This window comes from Struthio camelus, chromosome W, assembly GCF_040807025.1.
Source record: "Struthio camelus isolate bStrCam1 chromosome W, bStrCam1.hap1, whole genome shotgun sequence".
Classification (NCBI taxonomy): domain Eukaryota; kingdom Metazoa; phylum Chordata; class Aves; order Struthioniformes; family Struthionidae; genus Struthio; species Struthio camelus.
In genome coordinates this window covers 67,872,400-67,893,931 of record NC_090981.1, presented here as the reverse complement: position 1 = coordinate 67,893,931, position 21,532 = coordinate 67,872,400, and the positions used below count along the sequence as shown (strand labels likewise).

Sequence of the window (21,532 nt, the reverse complement as noted above, 5' to 3'; positions counted from 1 at the left end):
TCCTAAATACTTTTCTGAAATAGCAGAGAGGCTGCAGGCCTGCTTTACACTCCATTAAAACAGGCTATTAAACCACGTTTCCTATAAAATTCAGTCTGCTACAACTAACAGCATCCTTCTCTAAGAAGGAAGAAAAAAGATAACAGAGGACGGACAGAAGAAAGGCAAGTTCTCTCGTTTTGATAATGCTTAAATATATTCCAGAAACCTCTGTTCCTCTGAGAACGCCCTCCTGCTCCCCCCAAAGACTGGTCCAGCACCTTGGACTTTTCCAGAAATACAAGCTATGACAACTGCTCACAGAGGGTTTGATGCTACTCTCATAAACACCAGTTTTATACCATTGTGCGACTTGGTGGAATTACTCCTATTCAGTAGCAGGAAAAGCAATCAGGCCCCAAGCCAGAAACGGTCAAACGCTTCACTTTTTTTCAGTGTTGATTTTAGAAATGCACATTAACCGCCTTTCTGTTATTACTAAAGTTAATTGTCACTCAGGGTGACCGATCCTGTCTCACTGCGGTAAGGAGCTGCATGCACGTGGTGCCGCAAGTGCGCTCTTTGCAGGGTCCTTACGTTTGATTTGCTGTAGGCGCCCAAATGGCCAGCATTGCAGTACTGCAGGGAACGCGTTCCCTCCTTCAGAGATGCTGGTATTGGGACCACTGATTCCAGCTGCATAAAATCTGATGTGCCCTAGTCAGCTGGTCCTTGCAACGTGCAGGAACACAGACTCTACTCTCGCAAGCCTTCGCTCGTCTTCCAATGATTTCCTCTTTGCTGTTGTTCACATAACGTTTTGATCATAACAGATAATAAGACACAAGAAAGATGCAAGTGCCTAAAATAGGACTGTGGGCAACTACATCAAAAATTGCTTGGCAACTGCCTCAACATCCTAAATATCCCTCTCAAGCATTTAAGTTTCTGAAGTTTTCTGCCTTCTGCTCATATCCAGGACTGCCATGCCTGAGCAGAAGGAACCTATCTCGGACCTCAGCCCTGCTAGGGGTCAGGGGAGAAGCACCTGAACTCCTCAAGGGACCTCTCCAGCATGTGCAGGGTTAAGCACACATCAAGAACATTGCATTTAGCTCTAGCACAAGACACCGACCTTTCATTCAAAGTTATTGATGGGCTGCAGTCTCAGGCTCTAAGGTTCACTGACGCGTGAGTAGGTTTTGCAGCCCTTGGACAAGAAAGCAGAGGCCAAAACTCCACCTTGGAGTTGAATGCCCAAACACGCGGTGAAAGGATCAACCGTCCTGTTTGCTTTCTCTTGCTCTGGTCCCAGAGGTCTTGACTTCTGCTGCCTAGTGCTCCACGTTCAAGGGCGAAAGAGGAGATTCGCCCAGCCAGATGAACCTCTAGTTCAACGGTCAGGATACTCCAGTACAGAGAGCACCATTTAGAGCATTCACATGCTGAATCCCTTCAGATAGAAGAGGGCATTAAACCTCCTCATTAAACCTGCCTAGTAGAGAGTGCTCCCCACCAAGCTTTTATAAAGAAAATAAAACCAGTTATTCCTACCCAATTCTTTTTAAAAGAAATATTGCAGACACATAAGCTTGCGATTAGCATTTTGACTCTGTAACCTAAAAGAAAAGTTATCCGTCCTGTCTTTTTAAACTATTTTAGCCCCCCTGTAGGGTTGAGTTTACCATCCTACTTAGCACAAGCTCATTTTACATTTTACAAATGACCTAGGAAGATCCTGGGTCTGTCCCTGCCCTGCCTGCATTCCGCTTCCAGAGAGCCAGGGCGTCATCCTCCGTGGAATGGGTGAGCATGGGTGAGACAGGCACAAGACAAGCTTCATCATGATAGAGATATACCCGTTTTGCAGCACAGACTGCCACAGCCCTGGTCAGGATTATTGCTCATGTTTCCTCGACAGCCCCAAGCACTCCCAGCCAAGCATGCGTGCTTTTTGGACTGTCTTTCTGAGGCACCCAACTCTTCCCATGCGCCGTTTCAGGAGTCTGAATTCAGAGCTTGGGTTGAAGTGCCAGAACTGCAGCACTGCAGCGCCTCAGGTGGAGTCCTTCCTTGCTGCTTTTAAAGCCCTTATGGGATTTGGTCTTCCCTTATCTACCAAATTCAGAACTGTCTTCTTCCAGTCAACCTAAGCCAAACTCACCTCACTCTGTACTTCTGTCTCTTCTCTGCAGCACGGTGCTAAAAACAAACAATCATCCTATCTCATGCCTCTTATTTCTGACTTATTTCCTTGGTCTCAAGCTCTGTTGCCAGGCTAGCCATTTCCTTCATCAAAGCTGCTTTTTTAAAACATTTTTTCCCTAGTGATTCATTCTTCTCCATAATGAGATGCAATGATTAAAATGTTCGTGTTATTACATTACACTTTTCTTTTAAACAGCTGGTTCTGTGCTGATCTGCACCGAAAACATTTCGAATGTAAAACATTTATGAAGCCACTTGCAGTTATTGATAATAGAGTACATGCTTTGATTACGTCTTTGATTTTTTTTCCCCCTCTTTCTCTGTAGTTAACAGCTTTAACGGTATTTCATTAAAATCTGGTGCCATGCTGTACGGAAGGATGCAGCTTCAGAAAGCCTGCAGGCAGGGTAATTATTAACATAATGAAACGCTGCTTCCCCACACTGTGCATGGTTAGAAGACATGACAGATGTTTGGCAAGACTACTCTGGATGCCTCCAGTGCTATCCACGAGAGCTGGTCTTGGATTCAGGTTTTGGAAGGAGCTGTCATTTATATTTTCAAAGAAATCTTCTGGTTTTCATTAGTGTATTCTGCATCTATTCACATGGTGCCCAGCTGTATGCCACAGACAGATGCATTAATCTAATATCCTTCAGTTTGCTAAGGAACATGGGGACCAGGTTTTGTATCAACAAATCATGTCGGTGGTTCAGTTCTGAATTCTGCAGTGAAGGGAAATTGCTTCCTTAGGGCCTTCTTCACTGTCTCCCAACAGGAGGCCTGGAAATACATCTTCCTCTTTCTATCCACTACGACCGTTTTCAGGAGCCTGGGAAAGGAGCTACTGGACTCGAGGCAGAGATGGGCAGAGGCCTCCAAAGCTCAGGGAGAGGAACGGGTGTAACAGACAACTCAATTTGCGCATGGCGAGAGATCCCGAGTGCATGCATGGAGTGCAATAACACAAACACAACACAGACGGCAGCAACAGGGATTACACCAAGTCTTCCTCACACTACTTCCAACTCAGTTCCATGGCAGCCCTGACAGTTCATTATTTTTTGGTTTTCCTAGTGACAGTGCCCTGAAAGTCACTGCAAGGAAGGCTATATTTGTTTCAGGGCAATTACAGACCTAGATGGGAATACATAGACCTTGGCTGGCTATATTTTTGACCTATTTAAAGGAGGATAATCTCCAATAAGTTATTTCTCTTCATTAGGGCTTCACATACAACATTCCTCACTGGGGTAAAACTCATGCTGCAGCAAAGGATCCTCCTTGCGAAAATGTCTTTCTTTGCCTTCCCTGACTTTCCCCGGAAGCCAAAATTTTTTTACTGTTTGTACAGTAGCTTTCTTGGATTTCCATGGATGAGATAACTTCATATTAGAGGTAAAGTAAGGTGATCTATAAAGCATATTTTGTATTTAGGATATTTTTAGTGAAGAAGCTTAAGTGACAGACTTAGATACAGAACTCATTACTATTTCCTCTCTTCCCCCTGTAACCCTGCACAGATCTCAGTGGTTTATGGACATTACTATGGATCCTTAGAACCACTGTAAGAGGGGAATCGCTCATATCTTCTTTCTGAACATTGTGCATAGGATGTCCAAGCATCCCTGGTTTGCTCAGAGCCATTCACTAGATCTATGACAGAAGACAAAATTAAACCGAAATAGAAAGCAAGCCGTTTTTGGGAGGGAAACTACCTCTTTGCAAAGGAAGTCGCAGAAAGTCTGGAACAAGATGCAGGTGGGAGCACGGTGTTATCTTTTCTGCAAAAAAATGCTTGACCAGAAAAGTGTAAAACAGTGGCAGCTGCAGATGAAGCCCAGCTTCCTGTACAGGTTCTCAATTAAAGAGGAGACGTTAAAAGGTATCTTCAGTACCCAACTTTTCCATTCTCATGCTTTTCGACAGATTTTCAAAAAAAAAATCAGCATACATCACAGTGTGCAGTTCTAGGAATTTTGTCCTGACTGCAGGAACTGAATTGTTTTAAGGAATTTATTGGCCATTAGTCCTACTGCTAAATTCGGAGAGAAATTATGTTAAATGGCTTCTTGCACCTCACCAATGGCTGCACTTGGGGCAGGAAAGCCACAAGATCATATATGGAGGGAGGAGTAGGTCTGTTGTGACCGTTTGTACTGGGGAGAAAATCTAAGGTCAATCAAAACTTAAGATGAATTCTCTAGCATCAATAATTTATTTGAAAGCCAACAGGGGGTACAAACACAAACACTAAAATAATAAGATGCCATCAATGAAGAAATAGGCTGCAGCCGGTGAAGTAAAGTCATTCAGAAAACAAGCTTTTGCTGCAAAATATATCTGGTTCTGTGTGGCCAAACATGCCCTCCATTTGTCTGAGGTCTGAAAAACAGAAGGAAAACCTTTCTGAATGGAAGAACACTTACACCGGCTGGAGGTCCTGCTAAGCACTTATGTGAAATGATAGCATCCAGAGAAATAAAAAGCAACTCCTATTGACTTCAATAGAGCCAGAATCCCAACCTTTTATTTTGAGAAACAGTTCAAAGAAAGATGGGTTACAGCAATCCCGGCTCTTGTGCAGACTTCCAGAGGGAGCTTGGATAAATAATTTAATGCTTTTGTGCTTCAATTTCCTTCCTATAAAATGGCATAATAATATATCTCCTACCCATTCTTTATCTTACCTATTTATATTGCAAAAATTCTGGGGTAGGGAGAAAGGTCCAGATAAAACAAAGATGAAAGCTTATCAGACAGGACTGAGATAGAATTTATATCCTTAAGTCCAAAGCCACTATTTTAAAAATGCTCGGCTGCAGCCTATTTGCAAGACGTCTCTTCTTTGACCTTATATTTGCCATGGCACTTGCATTACTGCTTCTGCAGATGTCCAGAGCCGTTCTGCCAAAGCTCTTCGGTCCTAGCAAAACCCCACAGGAAGTCCCGATTGGCAACAGCAGCACCTATGTCCCTGACGGGAGCTGACTACTAGGTGAAACAAGCACCTCCGCGACAAAGTGATGGGCTCAGACATCCCACAGACAGCTACATCATTTCCAGAAGGCCAACTGTCCTACCTGAACAGTTTAAACGGTTCAGTGGCCAGAGCACTTCCCAGGATTAGCAGGCTGGAGAAGCAATTCCCTTGTTCAGCTGCAGAAACTCAAGAGTCTATCTTCAGTCTTGGGTCCAGCTCCTCCTTTGAATTTGCACAAAGCATAGCACGAACAGTCTTGATCTTCCTTTATGTCTCTAGACACAGCTCTAATACAAGCAAAACCTAACACTCTTGAAAAAGTTAGCTTAGATTATGATCAAAAAGTTTGAGAAGAACTTTGCACCAACGTTCAGGAAAATGTGGTTGCATTGTGTCAGTTGGAGGCACTGAACTGGCCTTTTTCCAGTGCCTAAATCAGCCTCAATTAAGTTTAATTCATTTCCAGTGTTACAAGTTTAAAAGTTCATTATCACTGTCCCCAGATTGCTATTATTTTAGGAAAGCTGTAGGGAGACAAATATATTCTAGGGGTCTGCTGCTCAGCAGAGGTTTGTGGATGATTCTCAGTAAAGCGGAAATCCAGTGCTCTATACAGAGAAGGATGAGACAATACAGAAGACCAGAAGTATAGCAATGGCCAAATCTTGCCAGATTATGTATCACCACCAGCAAGTTAAGTACACGGTCGTGCTGCTCAAGGACTATTGAATCAGAAAGATCCCTTGATGGACGTTAACGACAAAGGAAAGAAATTGAGCATGGCCTGAAATAGCTTTCAACTGCAAAATATTTTATGCTCGCAAAATGTCATCGTGTTTATGAGCTACCTCGCAGTGCTCGTTCAGAAGTGATGGGTGCCCTCTCCTCTCATACCAGCGGCAAGGGGCAGCAAGGGTGCGCTGCCTTGCCTGTACCATGGACGGTTTATGGCCGATCCAGCAAGAGCCACCTTGCCACTGTATTATCATTTGCATCAGTGATCTATAAATATGCCTTTTTAAAATTATTTTTCCATAAGAAAGTAGTTTTAATTTTCTACCCCTTCTCTGCAAATCAGTCAAAGCAAAACATTTTATTTGGCATAACGGTGCTGCTGCATCTCAGCAAATCTGAAGGAGAATTACAACATACAGCTAGTCAGTGCAGCTTATTTTTTAAGAAATAAATGATTAGACAACAGCCACTGAATTCTTCTTATCAACGGCCTCCATGAACCACTAAAAGGAAGGGAGCATGCAAGACAGCCAAATCTCAGAAACCGAGATTCCCTCTTTTCATTTAAAGCTTTTGGAATTTTTTCACTGAAATAGATTATTTCTGGTAAACATAGTTTTCACATACACCAAAAGGTTTGGAGAAATCTTTGGTGACAATTTCTGCTTAGAATGAGAAATGAAGCAAAATATGCCCAGAATGCTGAAACATCCAGTACTGTCATTACTGAAATGAAATATTTTGATGTTTCTTTTCCAAATAATTTCTAAAATGACATGCCCTGCTTTTAACGTAAGCTTTTCACCAAAGTTTTACATAACTAAATCAGAATGAAATATATTGTTTCATTAAAGCAAATGAAAAAACAAAACAACCAAGAATTTCTGGTTTTGCCGTATGTCAGAAGACCACCAGAGAACCCAGCTTCATCATTTCTTGTGAACCACAAACTTCTGGCTCTTGCCCTACTTGTTATACTCAACATGTATTTAAATTGGCATCTTAAACCACATTCAATACTGCTATCACAAATATCCTGCTCAGGGGAACACCCAAAGCTTTTGGCGTTGAGTAGGAGAGACTCTTTTCCTCTGTCTCGCCGAGGCAGCTCATTTAGGTCCAGTGAGTCTCCAAGGTCTTCCCAAGTTGCAGTACAGGTGTTTTTCCCTGGCACAGCGCACCAGGGCCTGGCTCATGAGGTCCTTGGTCCTCCCTTTACCGCCACCATCCTGACACCTTAATGCCGCAGCGCTGCAGAGAGGCGCGCTCCGCCACGAGCCCTGCCAGGATGAAGCTATGGAAGAAACCACCTCAGTAGAGGTGACAGCATCCAAGAGCGACATCTTGCACTTCTGGTAAGTCAGGCACAGGTTATGTCCCTGCACATCAGGTATGGCTGGCTCTGGACAGTGTCTCACCTTGCCCCTGAACTCCTTCATCCCCGTCGGATGCTTTCACGGTCCATGCAGAAAGCCAGCCGGCCCCGCAGCACATCCGCATCGCCTGCGGGTTGGCGAGGGTGGGAGGAGATGGAAACAACGGAGCCCAGTTGGCATTGTCTCATCCCGGAGCCCCCGCTGGTGGGCTTTTGGGCGGGTTTGGTGGGGATGCATGCTAGGCTGCAGGGAGCACCCCACGCTCAGGGCCCTGGTGGGAGCCGTGCCATTCGCTGCCCGTGGGCCGCGGCAGGAGAAGGGGTCTGCGTGCAAATACTCAGCTCCTCGTTACTGCCACAGCCTCAACAATCAGATGAAAAACACAACATAGTTTTAAAGATGAAGTAACCAGAGAGAAAGAAAAATATTTTTAATAAAAAATACTTTTTTAAAAAAACAATAATTTGCAAGCTCACAAAAAAACGTGCAGAGGTTGAGAGGAGAGGACAAGATCTATCGAAATTAACAGGAAACATTATTTAGTTTAAAATTATTAAAAATCCCTGGGAAATACTTTGGCGTGGCCTAGAGGAACCCCTCAGCAGCCAAGAGGTGGGCCTGCACGGCGGCATTGGGAAGCAGCAGTACCATTAGTCATCCTGGACAAGGCAAGTCAAAGCAGCAGACGGGAGGAAGAGCATTCCCATCACCGCTGCGGCGCGGCTGCCGAGACCAGGGCAGCGAGAGCGTGTGGCACTTGGGGCGAAGGCCAAGCAGGTGATTTATAGGAGGAAGCAGGACACAACAGCTTTCGGCATCTTGCTTAGGCTAACGCCTCCGTAGCACAAGGAGATAAAATGTAATTGCTCTCACGGCTTCTGTTCTGCCTATGAACGCTAACGCAGCAGCTGATGTTGGCTACTTTCAGAAATCCTTGAAACCCTATCTCCAGAGGCACGCTGGTATGCTTCAGAGATATTTTCAAACCTTACCAGATCAAAAGGATTTTTTTTAGTTTGCTTTTTTAAGAAGGTGGGGGGGGAGCTCTGAACAGAAAATCTTTCTGGTCTAGCAGCAGCCTCACTGATGGGAAGGAAATAATACTTCAGGCTGGCACTGATTTGGAGCATGCTCAACAAAATACTGCACTGACTACTGCAAGAACTGACCACGCTCTCACCTGGTCACTTTTTTGGATGCTTCAAAGGGAGGTGAGAATCTGACTTCAAGAAAGAGATGGCCAGAGTATTTCTGTCTCCTCTTCTTTGGGACATCTTCCCAAAGCCTTCAGGAAGCAGCACAAAATAATTTTTCATTTTTCTCTTTTTAGATCCTTCCTTGTATTTCCTTCTTATAAACTGCCAGTTTTAATCAGCTCCCTGTGATGCATGCAGAGCTACATATTCAGCTGGTAAGTGCTCATGGAGTCACTGAATCTGGCTTAATATACTGAATGTTATTCCGCAAGAGAAACTAAGAATTTAATCGAAAACAGAAAGAAAATAAATAAAATGATGGCATTAAAGCTAATCAGATTCTGAAGAATAAAACAATATGAGAATTCATAATTTCTATTTCATTTGAAATGCAACTTGCTATATAAAAAAAAAAGGCACAGAAAACAAAGGACAAAAGCTGTAACACAAAGGTGTCCATGGGTGTGAACCTGTATTTCTGTCCCACAGAGAGCAATGAAGCCAGCAGGGCGAGGGCAGCTGGAGGAGTCCCATCACCCAGCCAGAGTGACTGCCGCCCGTAACTGCTCAACCACATTCAGGACAGGACCAGAGGTATAGAAAAGCCCTAGATCAAATATACTTCCCTATCTCTGTTGTTTACTCGAAGAAAAAAAAAAACAACAAATAGAAACAACACCAACAAGCTCTAATTGCAAAGTGGTAAAGTCACTCCAGCCAGAAGCAAACTTTCCGTTCGCAAGGAAGAAGAAGGAAAAAAAAAATTAAATGCTCAGAAAAATTAAGCAGCAGCAGCAGGAGTCTAAGACGGAAAAACAGACAATGTTGTTTTTGCCTTCACGCCTACCCCAACTTTTACAAAGGAAAGACACGTTTCATTAAAGCAATTGAAAATCTCCCCCCGCCCCAACCCTCCATGTAAATTACTCATAAAATTAAAGAACCATGTAAGAATGGCATAAAGTTACCCCAGGGTGTATTTTCCTGAACCATTACGGAAGAACACACACAAATGAGGAGGATATTAATGACTCAACAGAACACATTTTTCAGTACTGCTTCACACTTTCATCAAATGACGAGAAAAATACACTAGAGATGCTTAAATTTTTGCCTGGCCCGGCTCTCTAATATATTGATAAACACCTCCCGTGTCTTTCCAAACACAGGCTGTCCAAAGCGGAAGCAGTCACTCCCTATCCCGGAGATCTTTTTGTACACATAAAATCTGGCAGGATGAGGCAGCAGACTTGGGCAGAGATGGCTTTTTCCTTTCAAGTAATAAATGTAATGTTGTTATAGACTGACGGACGGAGAGGAGAGTCGTGTCCTCAGTTCATCACCATGACAGCTGACGGAGGACGGACTGCAGCTGCGGAAGACACACTATGCCGTCAATGACGTCCTCATTAGATGGGGCTGGCTACGGACTTTTTAAAAGTTACTGATTTCTTCTGCATGAGAGCCAGGGAGGATGGACAGGCCAGGGAGGGCTGCTGCGCCGCGCGGGAACTTGGCACGTATTCAACACACAGTATGGACAGGCCAAGGGCAACCAGGTGGCCTGGGCTTGCAGGACACCACCAGGTGCTTGCAGGTGCCCACCAGGTCTAGGCAAATGCCATGACGTTTTCTGGGAACAGGGAAGTTTTTCAAAGCTCCCAGCGCTCGGCGCACTTCGCAAAGTAATGGCAGAAAGAGTTTCTTTTACTTCCACTCCAGTCTGTACTGGAGCTGGAGAAAGGCAATCTTCACCTTGGTATTGCCAAAACTCTGATCTACCCAAGCTTGGTGAGGGGCTTTATGAATTAACTGCAGCGCCTGGCAGGTTTCTGAACACCTTTGAGGGCTGTCGTTCCAACCAGACCTTGACTATCATGAGATGATAAAATCTCTTAACGGTCTCCCTGGTAAAGGCTAGGCTTCCACGTATCAAGAAAGATCCTGCTGCTTAAAGATCTCCCTGGTGCAGGGCAGCCACAGCAGAAGCAAACGCTGCATTTGGGATCGTGCTTTCCTGCAATCGTGGCTGCCCCAGGAGCAGCGGACATCTGCCGCTAACGGGCTCCACTGCACCTCGGGACACCGGGCAGCAAACGCCCTCAAGTCAGGACAGCTCTGCCCTTGACCAAAAGCATTAAAAGACTGCGCAGCATATGTCCTGGGAAACAGGCAGATGCTTCACGTCATAAAAATGACAGACGGAGACGTAAAAAGCACAAGCCCGCTGACCCGTCACCTCCCCACACCGGACATCTCATCGATCCTGGCTTTCTAGTAAGCATTCCTCGCGGTGGGGTAACAATCCTTCCCCCAGCACGGCGCGAGGCACTCCCCGGCGGTTTGTGTATTTTCTTTTAAACCAGGAATGCAATTGAGCACTACTTTTAGTGACACCATTATCATCGTTGTGCTGAAAGGGACAGCCCAAGCGGCTGGCGAGGATGCGATGGCAGTACTGGTGTCCCGTGAAACACCGGCAGGCCGGGAGCTGCTCTGCCCTGGGACCTCGCCTGCCTCCTGAAGGGTGACGACTGGCATCGTCTCTTCATTGGCGCCTAAAGTGGATGAGTCTGATACAGGTCTTTAAAAAATTCAATTACTCCGGCACATGTTTATTCTGCAAACTGAGTTTGCATATGTCAGTATAAGTGGAAGTGATTACTGCTTGATGAAATGGTAATCTACGTGGGGTTAAAAGACACCCCTGCCTTCCCTTGCCTTTTTATGTGGAATTTCATAGCGTTCACTTAAATGGCTGTTTAATTTTCTATGCAGTTTTGACATCTGTACAAGAAACGTATGCTAAAACAGACCGCCGCTGAAATTTTGTCTACGTCCTTTTAACGTTCCCTGTGCAACTAGTAACTTCAAAGAATGCTGCCTCTGCAGCAAAACTTGTGGAGAAGGAAAACTTGAACAGCTTCTGGTGCAATTGCTTTAACGTAGAATTGACGGCAGTTCTTGCTGCTACCTGTCTCAGGGGCAACCAGCAAGCGATAAACAAAATGTTTCCCCACCAAAATCACAAAAATGATGTTCTCAAGTCACAAAGGGACTGATTTCTAAGCACAGATACACACCAGCCACTAATGGGAATTGAAAGCAACTACAAAAGTATCTGAACAAGTGTGGAGCTCAGTGATTTTAACCAAAGTTGAGCAGTCTCCTATGTAAGTAGGATCACCCTCTAGCTGCTGTATGGTGCCCCATTTATTACCTAAGCCCAGCCCAACTATATGTTCCTGCACTTAACAGCCACAACCAGTACTGGTGGGACAGGATGGGTTGGGCACATGTTAGGATGGGTCAGTGCAAGGGACCGAAGGGAGAGGGAGGGCACAGGACCCTAACAGGCTCCAATCTCAGAGGCGTTCCCGCATCGCAGTGGGAAACGGGGGGATTCTTTGAGCGGCGTCGGTCAAACGCAAGAGAGCCATGCAGCAGCTCTATGCACAGGACAGGCGGGCGGGAGTGGAAATCCTCCTGGCCAGCTGTGCGGGGAATCGTGGCGGGGGCCCAGGAGGCGGCAGACACATGGGAACACAGGTGGGCTTCTGGGAGTCTCTGAAGTAGGTATAATAATACTTGCCTGCCTCCAAAGGAGGCAGTAATTCATTCTTCTTCACGAAGCCCTTAAAGATCCTCAGGTAGGAGCTGAAGCGTAAGCGCGCGCTAAGCTGACGCGCTGGCGCACGGATGCTACCGGGCGAGTTTGCAAGGCTTGGGCGCCGCTGCACAGCCGCGGCACCGCGGGGGCTCTCTGGGACGTACCCGCGTGCCTCCCCGTCCCTCTCTCCTTGCACCGACTACTTCCAACGCACGCGTGGCGGCGGGCCCAGGTTGCTCAGGGAACCGGTTTGCATTCGCAAGGGCTGCGAGGGGAACGGAGCCGGTCCCACGGCAGGGCGAGGGACTACCTTCAACACTCGCGCAGGCCACGTCAGCCTGCCGGGCCGCGAGAGCTGGGCTGCTTTTGTCCTCTACTGCCGAGCTGCTTGAGCATCACCTCGAGCAGCCAAAGTAATAACTCACAAAGTCTCCACATGTGGTATGAAAAGATTAGACAAGGCTTAAGCAAGCAGGGATTTAAATCCGCACTGATAATACTGTAGTGAAATTATATACCATAAAGGCAGAGAAAAAGGGGTTGTAGTTTACTGAAAAGGAAAAAAAAAAATGGAGGGGAGGTTTAATCCGGGGACAAAAACCTTCATATAAGTGTAGCCCGTATATTCTGGATGATTATTTCAAAAGCTGGAACCTCTGCTGTTGATCTTTTAAACTGATTACTGAGAAAATGTATGCACTTTTAGAAACAGGCACTGACAGACATGAATTTCAGATGTCCTTTTTCATCAGCTCTTTCTTCTTTAACAATGCCAGATTGCATAATACTTCTGATATTTTCAAATAATGTGGAAATTCAATTTATGTGAAGCCATGTAATTTATTGTACAATAGTTACAGCATGTTCTAAAAGACAGCGCACGGAGGCTGACGGCTTTCCAGGACCAAAGAGAGTTGTCTCAAAATGATAAGATAATTTGGTCAACAGGAAGAAATGAAAAGAAAAATGGAAAACAATATTTTCTCTATGCTCAAACTTGACACTTCAGAGAAATTTCGAAGTTATTAAATCAGAAAGATATTCCACATGCCTACACTTTGCGTTAAGCAGGGGAGGCAACTCTGCGCCGTGCCAGCTTCACAGAGTAACAGCAGGGGGTAGCGACGCATGGCTTTCGCTCGCATTTTGGGAAGGGGAACGAATTTTCCAGAATGAAGTACTATTTTACTTCTGTAAACCATACACATACAGACAGACACATATATGCTATATATAGAAATATATAGAAAAACATACATGTGCATTTGTGTTTCTAAACGGTCATACGTTATTGACGCTACCTATGCGTCAATACTCTACCGTACTTTCAAAAGGCTCAGGTTCATAAACTTATTTCCCAGAACTAATTCCCTCAAAAAGGTCTGAAATACCACCTTGTTTATGTTCAAGCATGACAGTTGCATAGCTGCAAGTAAGTGCAGTAAGCAGCACAGTAATCTCAGAGCAGGAGGAACTGAAGACATCTAAAATGCAAGGGATTTCAAAAAAAGCCAAAATCTAAATATCTCAGCTAATGTTTTGCAAATATCACTACTCCTGTGGGTTTGGGTTTGTTTTGGGAATGCTGACAGGAAGCACGTGTCACTAATTCACGTCTCCTGACAAACAAAGCCACAGACATGAGCTCACCGAATGGCACGAGCTCCAAGGAGCCTCCTCCAAGGGTACCAGGTCCAGCCCTCACTCCGACCGGGGCGGCCAAGCCCCGACTTCCAGCTTCCCGTGCTCTGGATTCAGCCCTCGCTCCAACCTGGGTAGCCAAGCCCCAGCTCCTGGTTTCCCATGCTCATAAGGGAATCTGCCACACCGGCTCCGACCGCCCCAAGAGACATCTTTCCTGTGGCTCTGTTTATCGCAAGCACAAGCTCAGGCCGAACGGTGCAAAAGCCACCTTAAGCCATCCCTTGTGACTTGCCTTATGCAGGACCTGTTTCCAAGCCCCTACTCTACTCATGGAGAGTCATCACCACCTCTGTCACCTGGTTGCAGCAAGTCACCTGCAGCCATGCATCAAGGAGACACACTTCGCGCTCGGTCAGCACAGATGTTACCTTTGCACAATGAGGGGCTTTCAGACAAATACTTCCTTTCAGCTAAAATTCAGCACATGGCAACGTGTGACAACGTCAACCAGTTTTTGTGCATCTGTTAAGCGTTACGTTTTCCACCTCATTACCCCAGAAGAACATATTCTGGCAAGGACTTACTGAAGAAGTGTAAAAGGAGTAGTCTAGCCTCCCACCCTTCACCCCTTTGGTTCTCCACTCCTTACAAACCAGCGGCTGTCAGCATGTTCTCCCCAGACCGAGGAATTAGAGGTAGAGCACCCAGCTCTAGGTAAGTAGGAGCTGCATCCACCCCAGATGCTAAAAGCCAGATATCGTTCCCATTCTGATCAACACTTCTTCTGAATAACTAGTTTTACTGTAGAAGGGCTCAAATAATAATTTTGGTCCTTTCTTTGCAACATCCCTGCTCTAGGACGATGATGTCCCAAGGGAAAAAACTGCCACAAAACAGACTGCAAGAAAACTCCTTTCTGGAGACCAGGAATGTGTGGAAACGTTTCAAATCAATCAAACAAGACATACGGAAAGGAGAAAACGATCTACAGAAGCGTCACAATGCTCTAAAGATTAACAAAATGCATTTACAGTCAAACATCAACTAATATGAAATATTTAAGATGACATAAAAACATGAATAAACCAAAGTGTTCACTCTAGTGGAAAGTTTGTGAGTCTTCCAGTGAGTTTATAATGTGCCTGATTGAAAAACAACTCTTTATTTATTGAAAACAGGTTTTGATGACACATATGCTGCCACATAATAGAAGGTGGGAGGTGTGATCATCAAAGTCAGGATGCAAAATAACAATAACTGTTGTTATTGATGAGGTCAAACGCTCTGTAAGTACCTCCAGGAACAACGAGGAAAAATTACTGCAAATTTAGGAAAGATTATATTTACCAAGCAAAAGGACTGTGCTATAATATTTACTAGCATACGCTATGTGAAAACCTTAAATTAATGCGTTATGATAAAAGGGGAGTTGCTGAAGGTGCAGTTCATCGCTAAAGCTGTTAAAGCCACCCTAGCCAAGACCCCATTACTCCACAGACTTACGCTCGGGCTGTGTGGCAACCTTGACGGGCTGTGAGCTCTCTCCGGGCCCCCACTCGTTGTAGGCCACCACGCGGAAGGTGTAGGTCTCCTCCGGCTTCAGGTTTCCCACCGTCAGCTGAAGCATCCCAGACTGAGACGTGTTGAGCGCCCGCTCCCTATATAAAGAAAAGTCACATAGGAAAATTAACTTAAACATGCATGTAGATCTTAAAGTATTACTTAGTTACTCATTTCACAGTTTGCAAGATATGGTTACTTCTCAAACTTCACCTTGGCTTGTATGATTATAGGGTTTCTGTTAAGTTGATTTTTACTTTAAAAAATTAATTCAGGTAACGAGGTCCACAGGAAATACTGCAAATGCTACAAGAAAGACGTGTATTGTAACACTTCATAAGCAACATCGTACATTGGTTCTCTGCCTTTCTTAATACAGCAGGAAAAGAAAAGTGATGGAAAGAAACAGCTATTCAATAAAGGAAAACATCTGTGATGTACAAAGTGAGACACGTGGCTCATGAACACTTGGCTAACGATGAAAAAGCAGGTCCTGATGTTTCTGCAGATGAAGCTAGGTCCACGTCCCCAGCAGATGCGCCCGCATAAGCCCGGCAGCCCCACTTCGGGCACCTCCCGCCGTCGTGCCAGCAGCGGCGGCTCCATCACGGGCAGCAGGATCGTAGCATCCTCCCTCTCAGAGGGTGACCTCCTCGCCGTCCTGACACCAGAAGCTCACAGAGCTAAAGGGCTGCTCGCGCTTTGGCACTAGCCTCTCCATATTCGGTGAAGCTCTACAGAGCTGAGAGCAAATAACTAATAAAAGAGATACAGACCCAGAATCATTAACACAGGATTACCCAGGAAAAACACAATCCCTAAACAGTAAAGCAGGGTTTAAATTGGATGAAATCACAGTCATTTCATGGACAATCTGCAAACACAAGTAGGTAAAATTGCTTTTGTAACTGATTTATTATGGATGGCATGTGTAGCTCTTCTCCTTTACCAGAAGCTCTCAGAAAAGCTAACAACAATAATAGAAAAGGTGGATTTCATGCTGTGGAAAAATCATTTAAAACTGAATCAACTAATTGTCAAACCATTTTAGTGCTGCTGCGGATCTGTTCGCTGCACCAGGTACAGCAACAATGCAGAGCACAGAGCTTATCGTTCCTTTGGGGAGCGTTTCCTCAAAATGAAATTTCTCAGGCCACAGCACGGTCTCATCCAATGAACGATGGTGCCTACCATTGCTCCAGCCTTCGGATAATTTATTGAACCAAACTCTGGTGAACATGCTCCAGGGAAAACTATCATACTGTGCCTTATCAGAGGCAAGGGTAGTTTAATACATCTCTTCCAGCAGAAAGACTTTCAGTGACACTTGCCAAAGCAAAAGCGGAGCTGGGAAGACTGCTGCTCCCCAAATGAGGCGACTGGCAGGCAGAGCCTCTGCTCTTCTTAATAGCAGCTGAGCTGGGCTTGACTAGCTCAGCTTGTCTAATTTTATTCTCTTGCCACTTCTCTCTGATTTCTATTTTCAAACTGTAGACGTAGGAACCCAGTTGCATGGCAAACGGCCCCAGTGGATGGATAACAAGCTTACTGGCTCCGAAAGCCGCAGACGAGCTCAGACGTCCAGTTAGGTCTGAACTAAACAACGACAAGCTTTTCATAAATCCTCTGAAATGAAGGAACCCGTGGCAGTAACCAAATATACATCCTGACCTCCTTGCTGCAGGATTATGGGACTGTCAGCAACTGTATCTTACTGTATACATCTTTTTTGTCAGTAACAGAAAAGCAATAAGACGACCTCTCAACCTCCAAATAGTGAGAAAGAAGTGAGAAAAGAAAGAAGGAGATGAAGTGACAAAAACAACTCCAGTCAGATCTCTGTTTTAGTAATTCTCTATGACAGTGCTACCTGTGCTGGTATGTATATGCAATTCTGGAAAAGTTGTACGGTTTCTAGCATTCTTTCAGTAAATCTGCTCCAAATACCTAGCAAAGAAAAAAAAAGTGCACATATGCACTGCACACTATGCACTTGAATCGCCTGTGGAGTGTTGTAATTTCCTGAGCTAAGTCAAATCTATGTTTCAGGCTAAAGGGGCTAGATCAGTATAACTCTCTTATCTAGCCTGGGATGTAGGTGCAAAGTGCTACAACGAGGTATGAAATTCTGATACAGCCCATTCTGCATCTAACCCAGAAGCTGCAGACCAACGGAAAAAATCAGGCCCATGTCACATAGGCATGAGCCCATCCAGGGCTGCCACTCTCCTTCTCAAACCTACATGGGATGCACCCACAGCCTCATTCCTCACTTGGAATTAGAAACATCAAAGCCAGTGCCCTATAATTAGACTATAATTATGCATCGTTCAAAGCAACCTCAGCAGCTCTAATGCTCATCATGTGCTGGGTGTCAGAGGGGTTGGGTGTCCAGCTGCTTCAGGGCACGTCCATGCTGCGTGATGGGACCCTCGTGCCGGATGCCCTGGGGCCCAGCAGTAGCAGACTCCTGCTGATAAATTCACACCTAAGCACATGGTCCACCTCAGTCCCCATCAGCAGAACAACACGAGTGCTACGCCGCAGCCCCGGCCTCCAGGACACGCATCTGGGCAATCCGGCTCCACAGGAACCAGCAGCTGTGCAAGGACCCGAGGACATCACCGCGGTTGAGCTGATGAACCCCACGAGCCGTCATCGGCAGTGCGGGGGCTGCGTCACTCTCAGGCCAGCCAGCTCAGCCTAGACAAAGTTGGGCACATCCTTTCCAAGGTCCTTTTCAAATTAGCTTAGGGAGGCCTAAGGCCAGGCTCACACAATCTGATTGTTTCCAGCTCTGGAGCAGCTTTGAAGAGCGGAAGCTTGGGGCTCTTCCCTCTCTCTGTCTCAGAAAAGTACTAAACAAATTGGGCTTTATATGCTTTACTTCCTGTATTTTGGGGTTTCAAGCTGTCATAGCTAGAGTATCTCCCAAATAAAGTGCTACAAAAGCCAGCATCTGAGCCCAGAAGCGTTCTTCAAAACGGGAGACCAGCTCACATTCCTCGTCTTGCACCTCAGGCTAATGGCCTGTGGCTGCCCGGTGCATTGCCTCCAAATGCAGTCGTTTGCCCTGTTTCATTTTCAAATAGCAGTGCAAGATCTTGTAACTTTAAAAAAAAAAGAAAAGAAAAGAAAAGAAAAGAAAAGAAAAGGAAACAAAGAAAAAGAAATTGACTGTATCAAAAAATAAATGTTCCAAATTTGCCTGAGTAAGGACTGAGCAATAATCAAGCAAACGCCTCAAGACTGAGACCAACAGAAATAAAACAAAAGGAAAGGGTGACGGGAAAGGTCACACCAGAGCCCACCCAGCCCCATCTTGTGTCCCAGCAGCGGCCAGATATCAGGGGCTCACCGAGGAATAAGAGAAACAGGATGGAATTTCTGTGGTTATTCTTCTGGCACGGTATTCCTGGTTACACGTTTCTGGAATTTCTCGGATACAGGTTGCACTCAGATCATCACAGACACCTTGGTGGATCTACCTCCCACCAAACTGTCACACCCTCACCCTGAACGCATTAACACTTTGGGCTTCTGTGATATCCCGTGGCAATAAATGCCACTATGCTATTGTGAGTTGGGAGAAAAAACAACCCTTTTTTCTTTGTTTTACGCAGGCTGCCTGCCAACGTCACACCCGACAGTGACATCTTCTATGATGCCTTAAACCCTCCAGCTAGCAAGGAAAAAAAAAAACCTTCTTTATAAATATAAAAACCTTCTTTATTAAACCTTCTTTATAACCCTACACTTTTCTTTGTAAAATAGATGCCTAAAATATTGCAGATGGGTGTTATAAAATATGTGGCTATTTTTCTCCCTTGAGCTTCAGAGCAGATACCTGAAGTTCAGTGACAGGAACCGTGCCTGTACACAAAGGCCACCACCAGCTTCGACTTACAGCACAGGGATTATCAAGGCACGGATTTAACACTGGGCAGGTTTCCTGCAGAAGCGGCGCTGGGAGCCTCCCCGGTACTGCCATCGCTCACCACCGCGCGCCGGTGACGGCAGCAGGTGAATTTGTGGTCTGAAACAGCCACGGCCAAACCTTCTGCTGAAGTTTTTGGATGCTTCCATAATGTGGGACAAGCAAACAAAGGGCCTGGCATCCCTGACCCAGGCATCTTTACCCTTTGGGTCTTCTCTCTTAAACCAATCCTGGCCACAAAGAATAGTCTAAAAATAAAAGACCTTGACTAAAGTCATTCAGTTATTTGTAAAATGGAAGCTCCGACACGTAATTTCCAGTGAGTGAAGATCATGTTATATCACGGTATCAGCATGTAGAAAAGATAATTACAGTTCCCATATATCTCTTAGGTTTGTAACAAATGCTTTTATAATGTTTCAAACACCTAATTAGTTACTTCAAGTAAGACAAGTCATGTTAATGTTCCTTGCTGTGAAATGAACACTATTAATTTTAAAATGGACGGACTTTTAGTACCGCAACTTCTTTCTCTCTTTTTTTTTTTTATCTTCCATTATCATTCTCCCATGAAATTGTATAAAGTCCTTGATTGTAATAAGCAAACCTCAAAACAAATGTAAATAGTTCATCTGGGAATGATTTTTCAGAACCTAAGCTAATCCTGAAGATATGCTTTAATCAAATATAAGTTTTTGTATTCAATTAAGTGGTCCCTTGATTAATTTCTTCAGTCTGCATTATGCAGGAAGTTAATCTGCAAGATCTATTGGCTTCTGGTGACCGTCTAGGCACTCACTAATTTGTTATTAGAAAAAGTTCTAGTGAATGCTCATCTGTAAATAGTAAAGGTCCCAATTTTGCAAAAGAATACTGTGCTGATTTCAAGGGGCATTTTTCTTTCTTTTTTTTTTTTTTTTTTTTTTTAAGATTAGGGCATTTCATTTCATTTATTAGGAAAAATATTTGCTAGTAGTCACTTAAAAAAGAAGGATGGCTACTAATCAGAACCCATTATTCAAACCAGCTTGACATTTCAAAGGTTGCAATCAACAACCAAACTGCATTTTTAGTCCTTGTGTCTTGCCTAAAACACTGAACAGGAATACATTACTGCATAAACGCTTCTTTCTTTTTATAAATAAATTTAGTGGATTTTTCATTTTCAATTAGATTTTGAACTTTAAGTTTAAATATAGTAAAGTAAATTCTCATCAAGAGGGCAGAACTACTTTAAAATTATGCCTAGGTGATTAAATATATCTTGGGATTGTTTCTGAGGGGTCGTTTGTGGGGGGGTTTGGAGACATATGCAAGAACAAGAGCAAATGAGCAGATACAAATGATGTCTCTTTCTTTGCGGTAACTAAGATGCTCTACTATCACATAAACACCAAAGGCCTGTAGGAATCTCTCTTCCCTGGTTCAGGAGGAAACCAAGAAGTGAAGGCCGAGGGAGGGAGGAAGACGAAAAGAGGAACAAACAAGTGGTCCAGCAGAGCGGGAACTTTGGTCTCCAAATCAGATCAGGAAACGGAGCGGCACAAAGTAAGACCTACAATAAGGCCACGTTTTAAACGGAGATCAGCCCAAATTATTCCACCACTACCAGATTTTGTAGAACATGTGAAATCTGAACCGGGCAGGGGTTGCTCGGCTACCGCATCGGGCCCACTCGGCAAACGCTCAGAAGGAAAAGGCTCTGCTCTAAGTTACCTGGCAGCCGAGCGTGGGCCCAATCCAGATCCAAACGCTGCCGATTCTGAGCAAAGACGGAAACGGATCCAACGTTCCCACCCGCAGGCCACCTCGAATTTAACAAAAAACGAAGCTTCAGAAGCAGGCGGCCGCGCCAGAGGTCTAAGACCGGCTTCATAAGCTGCGGTAGAAGGCCGACGCGTTTCAGTGAGATGCATCTGCTCCTTCTTTCGGCGATCGTGGCGCGGGGCGACGTGGAGCCGGGGTGGCCGGCCGGCCCCGGAGGCCACCGCTGGAGATCCTCTGCCCGGGCAGGAGAGGTCTCCTCAAGAACCACACACAATATTCCCCCCGCAGCGACCTTGTCCTCTCCCAAGTCCGTAACACGGGCTTCAGGCACCCGCGGCTTCCATGCGCGGAGCTGCACGTTTCCGTTCGAAGAGCAAATCCACACCACACGCTAACAAACCCACACCTGCTGGCGGCCCCCACCCTCGACACCTGCTGCTCCCGCTCCCCTTTTCAAAATCTCGCTTTTCAACCTGAGCTCCCACCTCCAGCAGAAGCTTTTCGGGGCGCAGGTGTATTTTGCGGCCGCTTATTTAT

General features: G+C 45.2%; 1 protein-coding gene across 3 annotated transcripts in view; it reads right to left on the bottom strand.

Moving 5' to 3' along the window:
* Positions 1-21,532, bottom strand: part of LOC104138483 (netrin receptor DCC) — a 608,580-nt gene that overhangs the window by 172,268 nt on the left and 414,780 nt on the right. For all 3 annotated transcript variants that reach the window (XM_009666101.2, XM_068925912.1, XM_068925913.1), the window contains exon 9: positions 15,235-15,389. In XM_009666101.2, the coding sequence (XP_009664396.2) occupies positions 15,235-15,389 (155 nt within the window). The remainder of the gene's footprint in view (positions 1-15,234; positions 15,390-21,532) is intronic.